General features: G+C 31.9%; 1 protein-coding gene across 2 annotated transcripts; it reads right to left on the reverse strand.

Annotated features, from left to right (window-relative positions):
• Positions 1 to 5,697: 5,697 nt before the first annotated feature.
• On the reverse strand, positions 5,698 to 12,106 carry LOC139488423 (uncharacterized). 2 transcript variants are annotated; one of them, XM_071273992.1, is made up of 6 exons: positions 11,984 to 12,106; positions 9,448 to 10,094; positions 8,938 to 9,106; positions 7,552 to 7,661; positions 6,713 to 6,815; positions 5,698 to 6,115 (listed from the first exon to the last, which is right to left on the reverse strand). In XM_071273992.1, the coding sequence occupies exons 2-6, from the start codon at positions 9,529 to 9,531 to the stop codon at positions 5,793 to 5,795; spliced, it is 789 nt and encodes a 262-aa protein (XP_071130093.1). In that variant the 5' UTR covers positions 9,532 to 10,094; positions 11,984 to 12,106; the 3' UTR covers positions 5,698 to 5,792. The 2 variants fall into 2 exon arrangements, with proteins under 2 accessions (XP_071130093.1, XP_071130094.1); XM_071273993.1 differs by lacking the exon at positions 9,448 to 10,094 and having other exon boundaries at positions 11,984 to 12,087.
• Between the last annotated feature and the right edge of the window lie 1,967 nt (positions 12,107 to 14,073).

Below are 14,073 nucleotides of genomic sequence, written 5' to 3' on the forward strand. Positions count from 1 at the left end.
TCAATTATTAATTTGGGATATAAAACTATCCCCGCCCCAGAACCTTCAGTATCATAATCACTACCGAATACTTTAAGTACTATAGTATATGTTGTTTCTTTGAACTATTGAAATGTTTTTCCCTTTGCAACATTGTCTAATTTAGTTTATTCTTTTTCAGGCTAAATTTGAGATTTCAGAAGAAACTCGGAAGTCTAATAAGAAGACTTGTAAATGTGTCTGCATTATAGTATAACAGTACCTTTAATGATTATCTTAATACGTCACATAAGTGATGTTTTTTAGCCTACAGTCTAAGTGATAAGACTGAACATAATAGTGGATCATGGGGTAATTATACAGATATATCGTCAACATGGTCTAATAGAAATGATAAAATATATTTATAAAGTCAAAACTACTCGCCCAAATGAAATATAACACGTATTTACTTCCATAATTCTGGTCACCTTTATGTATTTTGCGTCGTTGTTCTTTTAATATAATTTATATTTAGGCGAATCCCCACTTTCAAGTCTCCCAACATTTCTTGAACCTTAAAGTTGTGACAAAGCTCAAAAGTCACAGTGTGCCTTACCTACAAAAGAAACGAGTGTGCTTTTTATTTGGGTATACTTATTGTGATTTAATTTGATATTTTACAAGGTACTAGCGTATATTTTTCATTTACATAACTTCTGACCATTTACCAGGCAATCTTTTAATTGTATATATTTTTTGAATTTTGAAATTGTCATCCAGAGCTTAATAGTGGTACATTTGCTTAACTCATTTATATATGTTTCAATTATCAGTGATGAATAAGTGTTGTATGTTTTTTTAAAGACTAAACGTTGTGTACTTAAAATGTGTACATGACTTGCTACTTCCTAGCTGTAAAATCTTAAAGAATTCTGTGATATTGTTTATTCTTTAATATAATGTTGCGTCGTTGAATTATCCATTGCTAACGGTGTAGTTATTCAATCTGAACGTTATGAAGATTTTAGTAATTGATTGCTGGTGTACAACGCCATTTTCTATTGCCGTGGAAGTCAGTTTCTTTTATTGGTATTGGAATTCGAAAGCTTGCAATTAAATGGAGAGCACCACCTTTGACAGAAAAACTGGCCATCCCAGTTAATTAAGATTAGATTCGAACGCTCCTTCCAGGTGCGGGATTCGAATCACAGCGTTGATAGGCTAGTTATTTTGTTCTAGTCATGAAATACTTCAGTCACTTGTTCACCGATTTCCCTGTTTGTAAAAAAGACTATTTATAAAATATATTGTATTGTAATTGCTTTTCACTTGATAATTAAAAAGGTTGTAAAAACTTGAATTTTTTTGATAAATTGAGTTTCATAGTACATTAGTCCGGCGGCTACAAGCATATTTCAGACGAATTGTGCACTTCCTGCTACAAGCATGAAATTTGGCATAGGACTTCCTCAATTATTACTCTTTTAATTCAGATAGGGAGGCATTTGAAAAATTTGTAGCAGGAGGTGCACAATTTTTCACAAAGCCGCCGTACTACATGTACGTCATGTACAGTACAAATCCATTGCATGCTTATGCTACTTTCTGAACGATGACAGACGAAATTGAGATTCGCTGATATGTCGAATGCATCACAGAAATGTACGGGACAAAAGAAATCAGATAAAACAGTACAAACAGGGAGTCGCAATTCCGATTTGAGAATAGATGTTTCTGGAAAACACTTATAGGAATAAAACACCATAGTTTAAAAAAACAATTAGGATTTATTTTGACTAATTTATTAAACATCTTTGTTAACACAATGCTGATGCACATTTATTCATTTTTATGATGTCTTTTTCATTTTTAGCATGGCGTTGTCAGTTTGTTTTAGATTTATAAGTTTGACTGTCCCTTTGGTATCTTTCGTCCCTCTTTTATTAAACTAAACAAAAAGCAAACGTTGTCGTATTTAACAATTGTAAACTTATTGATTGTGACTGTTTGTTATGTAACTGTTTGTGCTATAAATTTGGGGACTTCATATTGAACTAGTAACATTTTGGTCTGTACGTTCTGTCCTCTGACTTTTATTTTGTACCTTTGACTTTTTTGACGATGAAGTTTATTTTCGTTTACCTTTTGTCAGATCCGATGTGATTTGGACATTTGTTCCATCAATGCCAGTCTGGTTGAAACACTTCCTTTGTCCACGTTTCGTTTACCAAGATTTGAAACCTTTTTTTTTTATAGAATCTTGTTTTACTAATATCTCCTCAGCGACGTGTGTACTCATAGTTTAAATTTGGATCTGATTGAGTTAATGATTTGCCATTGATGGTAACTATATTTATAATTGTGCTCATATACAGATTTGAACAAATGCAGTATTTCAAGGCAATATTTTGAATAGTGTGTTTGTCTTTGTTTTAATGTGTTAGTTATAGAGTCTATTAATGTCTGGTGTTATGGTTGTATTTACAATGTAAAACTATAAAACACCAGATGATTATTGACACGTATTTTCATGATAAGATCTTAATATATGGCTTTTAAATGTTGTAATAATTTTTAACCAAATAAAAATTTACAAAATAAAAATCAGCAAATGTGTTATTTATATTATACTTATACTATATTGCCACTATATGTGGTGTTCTCAGTACAGTAGCTACTGCAAAGCAGTATTGTTTTAGTTACAATTTTAAAGTTTAATTGAAAACAATATGTTAGTTTAGTATTTACAGAACTGTAAATTATATATAATTCCCTGTCGCTAGGTTGTTTAGTGTATTTCAACAAGCATTTGAAAACTTACATTGAAAGCAAAATGAAAGTTGCATACAGATTTTAATTAAAAATCTGTAAACAAGATTCAAGATTCAAAGTTTTATTATCCTCAGACACAACAGTGTACAAGAGGTCACAAATTGCACGATACCAACAGTTAAGAATGAAATATAACGGTAGTTCTTTTCACCACCGAACACCACAGAACACACCAAAAGTTTATTATTTGTCTTTTATTGTTAAAACTGAGACTTAAATATAATATTCAAGTTTTAGTTCAACAAATCAGAAGATTAAGAGTTCAAATATCTACAGAAAACAGAAAGGGAGAGTCTATAAAACTCCACTTTTTAAACTCCGCAGACCCCCATGATGGACAAAAGTTTCCTATTAAATCATTGACAAATGGTCGTTAAAGAAATCTGATGTACATATTTATTTGCTGCTACTCATATATTTACAAAAAATAAGAAAATGTGGTATAATGCCAATGATAGAACTCTCCACCAGAGACCAAATGATACAGAAGTATGCAACTATAGGACACCGTACGACCTCCAAAAGATCATTACTTCTGCAAATAAAAAAGGTAAATATGCCGAAGTATACTTACTGGGAGTGTGGTAAGATGATTAGATCTGAATATATTACTTTTTGATAACATTTAATGTAAATTCGTCATAGATAGTCTGAAAAAAATCAACAACATGCATGATCTTTTGCAATGCCACCATATTAGTATCGAAAGAATGTGTATGATAATTAATGTTTGTAGCTTTGCTATTTAGTTATGTTTGGTTTGATTGATAACACAATCAGTATTTGTACCGATTAAAACAAAATACACTGTTGAATCGATGCCATTTTAGAATGCGTTCATGTAAAGGATCTATGAGTTCACATTGGTCGTATTTAAAATATGATTTCTGTAAACAACATCAGTGTTAAATTTGGAGTAGGTCCGGTAAGGGCCGATTTTGGCCTCAAATTTCAGGTTCATCTGACGAAAGATTTCGGACACTTTCACTTAAGTGTCTATGTCGGTTGATTCAATAAGTTCATGTGAAATATTTTCACTGATTTAGTTATTAAAACGCTCCGATTTAAGCCTAAATGTGAAAAATCTATCAAATATGCCAAAAATTTCACTTTTCAGATAGTTTTATGTCAAAAATGAAGGGGGATGCATCTGTGTTCATCCTCAGCCCTTATATATGTTATGTACTATCATCACATACAACTTGCATTTTAATATTAAGAATGAAACCGTCTGAAATTTAACTAAAATGCTAAAATTGTGACGATTTCAATAATTTATAATTTTTCATAATGACTTAATGATGCTAGTTCCCGATATATGTACATTGTATTGATAAAAACAGCCCATATTTATGTAGCAGAAGAATTCTACTTTCCAATAAATTACTGAAAGCTTACGTTTAACAATTGTGTAAAACTGCTATATTTTGGGGCCAAAAAGGGGTCTTACTGGACCTACTCCTTTAGATGGGATATCCGGTTTGTTAAATGTTTGTTTACGGGTGCATTAAAAGATCGTGCAAAAACCAATTTATTGTCGAAAAGCGCTTTTCATACAGAAAAATTGATACCACTCATGTTATTATATTACGGTAAAAAAAAATTATCAAGTTTACGTTTGGCTGATATCATTTGATTTGGACATAATATTCACGGTTATTGGTATTTTTTGTAGCTTTTTTTTGTGTGTTCAAGTCTGTTTCTCAGATGCTATCAGTAATAAGTGAAACAGTTTTGTATAGAATAATTGTACTTGGTGAATTATTCCGTCAGATAGGATTCACCTGACTTTGAGTTGTCACTGATATGGCCATAATTATAAATTAATTTTGGAAATTCCTAGGCTTTTCTGCCTCAGGAAAAGATCACCTTATGGTGCAAATTTAAAATGTCATGATTCTGCATGGGATCTTTGATGAGTTTATTATGCTGCATTTGACAAAACTTTTCAGAATTTTTTATTATCAATGCTCTTCAACTTCGTACTTCATTTGGCATGTTTACATTTTTCATTTGAGAGTCACTGATGTGTTTTTGCAGACGAAAGCGCGTCTGGCGCAAATACAAAATGTCAATCTTGATAACTATCGGACGACTTTATTAACAACCAGGCACTGGGTCGATGCCACTGCTGTGCGATATTTTCTTCCCCAATGGTATCACCAGCCTAGTAGTCAGAGTTGACATGAATTATCTTTTATACGGTCACAATTATAAATTATCTGTTTACAAAACTTTGAAGTTTTGAAATACTAAGGCTTTTCAGTACCTCATGAATAGATCACCTTTGATCTATTTGGCAAGACTTTCAGGAATGTTTGGTCCTCAATGCTCTTCAACTTTTTACTTTAATTGGCCCTTTTAACTTTTCAAAAAAAAGCCTGGTTTCCCTCTTTTCCATGAAAACTTTGTTTGCTTATTGAAGGAATCACTGGATCATGGCTGGATCCGTTACTGGTAGGCGAAACATTTCACGAATGTTAATGTGTAAATTTGACCAAAACAACGCAAATATATATGTAAAATGTATCATATTTTTAGGTGCATGTACTTCAAATGAATAAATAAATATTTTTTTTCTATTCATCAGATTAATTGTTAAATGAGGACATTTTTTTATCTGTTTCCTTCTTCCTTCTGGCTTTCTTTTATCCGATATTTTAAATTACAAGTGTACGTGGCTAAGTGTAGCACGAAATTCAAACACACTCAAACAATTAAGACAATTGGAACGTTTTGCATATTCCTAAATACTTTTTTTTCTGCATGGTGTGGCCATTTTTCCAATTCTCAGTTAATATATGTCCTTAATTGTATTTTTGTTTCAAGTTGAGTATTTTGTTTTTTAAAAGAACAGAAGCTATTTTCTATATGTATGCATAAACACTATAAAACAACAACAGGTGAAAACAAAACAAAATTTTAATAATAAAAATAATAACCAATTAACTATAAGTGAATAAAAGAATAATAAACAAATAAATAAGTAAACAAAAAAATCAATGGCAAACTGTATCCCGGTCTTCGGTATTCTGCCTACAGCAACAGCAGCAAAGTCGTTTGAACCATTTCCTAAAACGCTGAAATCTACCAGTAAAACCCGTGTGAACTGGTATTTCAGTCGGATCTGATTTGGTTAGTTCATGGAGTACAAATTGGTTCATTGATTCAGCGACTTTATGACTTGTGGACTTTGATATTGTTGTCTCATGTGTTTCTTTTGGTGGAGTAAAAAATGGCTTTAGTCTTGGTCTGGGTGTTTCTTCAAAATCACTGAGTGTGTACCATTCACTGTTTGATGTTCTTGCTGTATCTGGTTGGTCTAAATAAAAAAAAAAGGATAAGAATAAGTTTTAACATTAAGTTGTGTTGTATTTGAATCAATACAAAGTTATTGGTCAACCCTAGACCACATGACAAATGGTTCTAGAATAACCAATCTTGATACGCTTTAGACCAAAAGTTTGTCGGACAGTCGAAATGAAAATTTTCAAATTATCAAATCCCCAAAAACGGACATCATCATTTTTTTAATGAAGGAGGTTGCAACCATGATTTTATTACAACGCATAATTTATAAGCTTAAATCATGCTTTAAACGTAAAAGCTTCAATTGGATTGAGAGTACCATTCCGTTAGCTGTGCATGCACAATACTTTTGAAGAATAGACTTCACCAGATACGCTTTTCAAATAACAAAAATAAAACACAAAAAGCAGTGTGTTATTTAGAATATGTTTAAAAATAAAAAAATAAAATATTATTTGTCAGTATTTATATCTGTGCAAAAGGTGACTTGTTCAAATTTTTCAAGTGCCCATATATCATGGTATTGTTCGACAACAACACACGAGAAGATAAATATTGTTGAAGAGTTGTTACGTAAGTAAAATGTTTGTAGTATTATTTAAGTTGTTACCTTCATCTTTCTCTTTGTTATCGTTCAACAGGGACAAATCTAGCTTTAGTTCTTCTGGGTCTACAGGCTTAGTGCTTATATCAGCTGTCGTCGATTTGCTTCTCTGAAAGAAAAAATATCAATTTGAATACTATTTCTTCATCAAAACAAATTATCAATTGTATTTTAATTTTAGAAAATTTTACATTGTCAATGCTATTAAGGTAACATGAAAGAAATGGGATAGGAGTATATACAGTTATACCTGTATTGATCTGAGACACGGGATATATAAAGCAGTAAAATTGAATTACGGGATATATACGGCAATCAAATGAGATACCGATATATGACAATAAAAATGCTATCAACCAATACAATATAAAATGCTATCAAGCAATACAATAAAAATGTTATCAAGCAATATTATTTAATCAGAACTATAAGTTCCATAAGTCAATAGATCTAGAATGTTAGCTTCCACTAAACGTTTGTTCTTCTGTGTATCTTGTGAACTAGTATGTGGTAGAACCAGTATCGGATTTTGGTATGCCGAGACATATAATTTAGTGCCAGAAATTAACATGTCAGAGTCTCTATATATATATTTGAATCAGTACTCTCCATTCTTTTCTTTATAAGAAATATTTTTAAAGTATCCCTCCGCAAATACATAGTTTTCACTTCAAAAGCTCTCTCCGTCTTATTTTCACCAACAAGTTTCCATTTTGTGGTGCTGTTTTTCTTAACATGGAAAAGTATTTTTTTTTTGCAGTCAAATTTGTGTTTTAAGCTTCTTAAAAGAGAACATTAAAATGAGTATATTTCATCAAACAAGTTCTCTCATATCATATATTTACCTTGAAAATCCTGTTCACAAAACTCCTAGCGGAGCCTGTTCTCTTTACGTCATTGATTCTGTCGGTCTTAAGTATTGCTGCATCACTACATGTTCTTATGCTGATATGACCTATTGAATTAAATGTAGTAGTTTAAGTATTTCAACCTTTGTATTTGAGTCACGTGTTTAAAACATAATTAACAGTTTTTAAAAAGATTTTCTGCTGACCCTTTGTAGATCAAAATTGAGTAAGTAAAACCTATGGGGTTTCGGTCGCCTAAATACCTTATTTTCGTCCATATCATCTATATACTGATTTTACTAACTCTCTAAGGATACGTAAAAAGGGGGTGGGGCATAAGCTAATTTATCGCATGAAGGACTTTTCTTTCCCAGTTATGGATAAAAAATAAACAATGTAATAAATAACAATGATAGATGACGGTAGATTTCAAACCAATATAATAAGCGCGGTTTTTAGAGTTTGCTTTCCTATATTTCTCCTAATTTTTTAACATGTTTCTTTCTTTCAAAATAACTCATATATACGATATCAGTTGCATTAAGAATTAAGATTTAATGCTTTAGATTAATGAAATAAGAAAGATGCAGGTTTAATATATAATAATATAGAGACAACTATACAATTTGGAACAATCCTCATATAGGAGTAAAATAAGGAAAGGAACATGCAACATGCATGACGACATAAAATAGCGAAAATGAAAAAAATCAATCTATAAACAGTGTATGGAAATACAAAGAACAATACCACCTTAAAACAGCAACAAAGACCAACCACATAAAAAAAGTTCTATACGTTACCTTACAGTTTAAATTAATCTTAAGGCATGAAAATATAATGGTAGTATAGTTACTACCTTTGTTTGTTCGTCATGTGTATAAAATACTCTATTGTATAAAAATAAAAAAGTAAAATTTATATTTAGTTTCGCCGTGAACCTTTTTCATCTGTTGATATTCAGCTGAGCTTCCAAATTAGCTATTGCTTGCTAACTTAGACATTTATAGTTACTAATGCCGGCTTTCATATCATAACAGTAATATTGAGAACATAAATTAGAATTTCATTTCTTCTAAAAAAATGTTCTTCAAACTTACTGATATATTTAGCGTATATAAAAAAAGATGTGGTATGATTGCCAATGAGACAACTGTCCATACGAGACCAAAATGACACAGAAATTAACAACTATAGGTCACCGTACGGCCTTCAACAATGAGCAAAGCCCATGACCAGATTATAAAAAATTTCAGCTTGACTTATTTTTTCGCCAAAAAAAATAATAAAAAATATATAGCGTCTGTTATTGTTTTTTGTTTCCTAGTACACGTCGTTACTTTCAATATTACTATTTCACAAATAACTTGTTATAAAACTCACTATTTTCTCTATTTTCATCTGTATCCGCTCTGGGGTTTGTAGCATGTGATAGTTCAAGTTTTCGCTGGAGATCTTTTTGTTCTTCGGTGAAAGCTTTCACTCTCTCGTGGAGTTTTGAGACTGAAGATTTAAGCATTATATTGTACTCAGTATTACTGCTGCTTGGATACTTGAAAATAAAAAATAAAAATATTTAATTAGCATTTACATTGTGTAATTCACTAGACACTTTCTTTTCTACAAAATCGAAACAAACATTCTAGAAATCAAGTGAATACACCTAGTCATGAATGAACTTTTTAACAATTTACATACATTTTGTATGTATTATAAAATCCAAAAAAATACCATTACCAACACCTGTGACCAACAACGAATCGTCTGAATGCGATCGTATGGAACAATTATATAATGGTTCAAACTTCGTACCAATATATATTGATTTATTGTTTTCGTCATTTATTTATGTTTTTTAAAAAGGATGCAAAATTATAGTATATTTTTAAATACCAGATGGTACTGCTCTTTTGATGAACCTGGTTCGTATGAGGCCGATAATGGACTAACTGCTGGTGTATGAAACTCCTGAAACATTTTCCTGATCTGTTCCTGTCTTTTTTTCTCTCGTCTCCCCTCTCTTTCTTCTTTCCATATTGTTTCTCTCTCAAATGCTTCAACAAGTTTTTTTCGCTCTGCATCCCTAACCGATTGGAAAAAGGCTACACGGTCCTCCTCAATAGCTGTTTCTTTTGTATCTAGTGCCTGATTTTGTATAATCTCCTCTATTCGAATTATTGGTTTGGCTTGGACGTCCTGAATTTCTGCTTTTTCCACTTATTCTTTCATTGTTGCAGTAAGTCTCTCAAACTCTTTGGTTCTGAAATCTCGAAAGAAAGCAACTCTTTCGTCTTCACTCGCTGTTTCTGTGTTTTCTGCTTCAGCGTTTTGTTCTGTCGTGGTTGCATTAAGTCTCTCAAACTCTTTGGTTCTGAAATCTCGAAAGAAAGCAACTCTTTCCTCTTCACTCGCTGTGTCTGTGTCTATTGTTTGTTGAACGGACATTGCATCTGATTCCATTTCGCTGCAAGCAGAATGCAATACAGATAGGATAAACCCGCTGAAGTTGCGTTCAAAGATCGCGCTATCTTCATCCATACCTGCAAATGGCACAACGATATATTAATTTATAAAAGGCCAGGCTGACGGCCAAAAAAAACCGCCATATTATAACACAACTTTACGTAATGGTGTGATTGTCCCATGTTAATTTGACAAAGATTCGATTATCCAAGTCGGATTAATAACAAAAAAATCAGTTTAATTTTATATTTCATATTTCCAGCATTTCCTAAATAGTATATTCGAAAATTTTCCTTATATACAGAAGTATAAATCTAAAGCGTGCTTGCTCCATGGTGCCGAATATATAATAACAAATTCTTTATTTAAGGAGGGTAACTCGATTATAACTAGTCTAATTTTCATTGAGGCCCTCAAAAATTTTAATTCTTTGACCGCCGAACTTTGAATCACGCTACGTTCCATTTTTTTTTAAGATTTATATTTTTTCTTTGATAACGTCAAAAATGGATATAAGTTAAGTCTAACAACTTGTATTGCCCTAAAATCGAGAGTAATTGTGTAATGCCTTCATTATGTTAGGCGTTCAAACTTTCCTGAAATACCAACAAAAAAATATATTCTTTTTAATGCCACTTATCTATACGGAGTGGCTATTTGTCCGGCTAGCCGGACGAATAGTGCCAGGGATATTTGTCCGGCCATTGTAATGCGCATGTCATATAAAGTGCGTTCGGAAGTGCGTGTAACATTATCTTCAGTAGCACACAGGGGAGGCGTGTAATCTGATCACTGATTTTCAATTTTTAGATCATGGCTGAAATATTTGTGATAAATTTTGCAGTTTTCGGAATTGACAATGGAACATGATATTATGAACTTCCAAGAATGATATAATCTTATGAAAGGGACTCTAAAAAATTGAAATCACAAGGAAAATGGGAAATAAAAGATAATTATATATATTTAATCGGAGAATTAGTTTTACAAAATTATTCGATTCGCTACAGCTGTGTTCAGGTGGAAAAGATGTTCAAAGCAAGTGTAGTTAAAAAAAGGCCTTTACAATTGCAGGTCTAAATGAATGAAATTTAGCTTAGTTATAATCCAAAAATTAGTCTTGGAAGACAAGAAAAGAAAAGAGAACTTTAGGAAAAGGAGCACACTGTGACACCCGACACCCTCACGTAAATAAAATAAAAAAAACAGTGTTTTTTACTCTTTTTTGGGGGGGGGAGGGGGGTGGGGGGCATTATATAAAAATCTCTCACCTTTCACTCAAAATATGGATGACTTTATGTCAAGGGGTCTATAATTCTCTGTGACAGCTACAGACATAATAATTTTGTACCTTTTTCAGCTAGACAAAATCTAGCCTTTCCGTTAACTTAAAATGCACGAGTCATACACTACGTACCCAAGTTTGTTTTACAAGTTAACTCTTCTCTCTTCTTATATAAAAATATGGGATATATATGATTTTACTCTAATTATTCGTTATCCACATTATACTAGTAATTGTTAAGGTTTTTCATATCTTCATAAAGCATTAAATGCAAAACTAAATCGTAATATATAGTATCGTATTACTAAAAGTTAAAAGTAGCGTAGACAGCCAAGGTGAAAACGAGGAAAGGGTGTTCAACTATATGAATAAAAATATAGTTTAACCCTGATATTTTCCTACAGTATGCGCAAAGCTGAAGAGCACACTAACAAAGCATTTGAAACCAATCTTTATATATACAAGTAGTTATTTTGAAGCACGAACAACCGGAAGATGTTGACTGCATCTTGTGACATTCGCAACCATTACAAGTTTCCATTGCATATGTCGAAAAAGATATATTCAGAAAGATGCAGATGACATGCAATAGTGCAATTTCCAAAATAAGAATTATTTAATATCAAGATATATCCCAAATGCAAGAATACAATTTCTAAAATAAGAATAATTTATACTTACTCAACTCTTTCATTTCCTGATTCATCTTCTAGGTTATACGCTGTTCTTTCTTTTATCTTCGTTCTCTGTGCATAAAATAAATATAAACTGATTCGCTCGACAACAACGTTGCTACTGAAGATATTATGACGTCCGACGTCAATCGAAGTCGTCACTAAGTTTCTCCTTACTTCGCGACGGAAAGAGCGCTTTGAATATATGGAATAAGAAATACACGGTGATGTTTTCTATAGATTTAAATGCAGTTTTGAAAATTGTAAGCGAGGAAAGCGGAAAAAATATAAATTATTAAAGCAGTAAAAACAATTTATACATGATCTTACGATTCATTTTCTGAAAAATCGGACGATCATTTTTGAGTTATCTTTCTTTTAATGTCAATATTTAGCGAAGTGCGCAATGTTTTGGGTGTTTTCTTCAAAATTATTATTGAGAAAAACAATTTGATTATCATTAAGACAACCTTACTCATATATCAAATTTATAGAAATGGTAAATATACCCTTTAAAGATGTTATTGACCATTGTGAAAAATCTTGAATACAGATATTTTCTCTTTTTGCGGTGTTTGTTAAAATTTTGCAAGTCCCAAACCCCTTAAAACCATTCGCTAGATAGGACCTACAAATAACTTGATGTGCATGGTCGGAATCGTCAGTATATAAGGCTACCATACTTATAGTTTTACAATACTTTTGCCTTTTATTGGTGATTTTACCCATGTTTTGCATTTTTTGCGATAACTTTGACAGATAGAAATCAACTATTCCTTACAAATTCTCCACCTCGATCTTCATGAAAATCTACAATTTGATAAAGTTATGGATTATAAGATAAGATAAGATAAGAAAACTTTATTTTGATTCGGCATAAGTACAAATAAGCAACACAAGCTCTAAGGAGCTTTTGACCGAATATAAAAACATATAAATAACATATAAAAACAGTGCATTAATTGAGACATATAAAACAACCTGTAATACAAAGTTGAAATCTCACATACATAGCATGAAATTAAAATAAGCAACAAATTATCGAATGAAGTAAAAACATGCTAGACCAGATCAACCAAAAGCAGCATAAATAATAAACAGCTCAAGAATTATCTGCAAGCAGAACAGCGACATTCCAAACCGTTCCAGGACTGAACAAGACTTTTAAAATGTGAAAAACTGTTTTCAGTCCTGAAATGGGTTGGAAGGCTGTTCCATAATGTAGCAGCAGCAAATTTGAACGATTTTTTTTTACCGTAACGGGCTGACTTGACCTGTGGAATTTCAAGAATATTTACATACCTGAAAGAATATTTAGATTTTTTGACATTCACCAAATTTTGTAAGCACACAGGAGCTATGTTGTTAATTATTTTAAAAGTTTCTAGAGCCATTGTTCTTATCCGTCTGATCTGCAAGGAGGGCACCTTAGGTTTAAGTAAGAGGTCCTCGTAAGAGCTGGTAAAACCCTCATATACAAAACGGAGTGCTCTTTCCTGCACCTTTTATTGTTTTTTGGAATTTTTCTCAGTGCAAAAATGCCATGCCAAAGGGCAAAAATTAAATTTCTAAGAATAAAAGTATGAAATATAGAAAGTTTACGAAGTCTATCCAAATCTGAGCCTAAACGTTTTAAAACATTTAATTGCTGTGATGCCTTCCTACAGATTGAGCTGATATGAACATCAAAGTTTAGCTGGTAGTATATTTCTATGCCTAATAATTTTACTGTTTTTTTACATGTAAGGTTCGAATTTTAAATATGTATAGATGGGTTCTTTTCAAAGGTCTTTTTGCCAACAGCCAAAACTTGAAATTTGTCAGGATTTGCTTGCATATTATTCACCCTGAACCACTCAATAAGTATTTATGAATCAGATTCCAAAGTTGATATTAATAAATCGAAATCTGGAGTACAGAAAGAAAGTATTGTCATCTGCATAGTTATATAAACTACCATTTTTAACATAGATAAATATCATTTATAAATATGTTAAACAATAAGGCCCTAGTATCGAACCCTGTGGTACGCCTTTATGGATGTCAGCCCAACCACTCAGAACATTGTTGACTTTAATTTCATGTTTTCGATTAGAT

The sequence above is a fragment of the Mytilus edulis genome, chromosome 9 (assembly GCF_963676685.1).
Source record: "Mytilus edulis chromosome 9, xbMytEdul2.2, whole genome shotgun sequence".
NCBI lineage: Eukaryota > Metazoa > Mollusca > Bivalvia > Mytilida > Mytilidae > Mytilus > Mytilus edulis.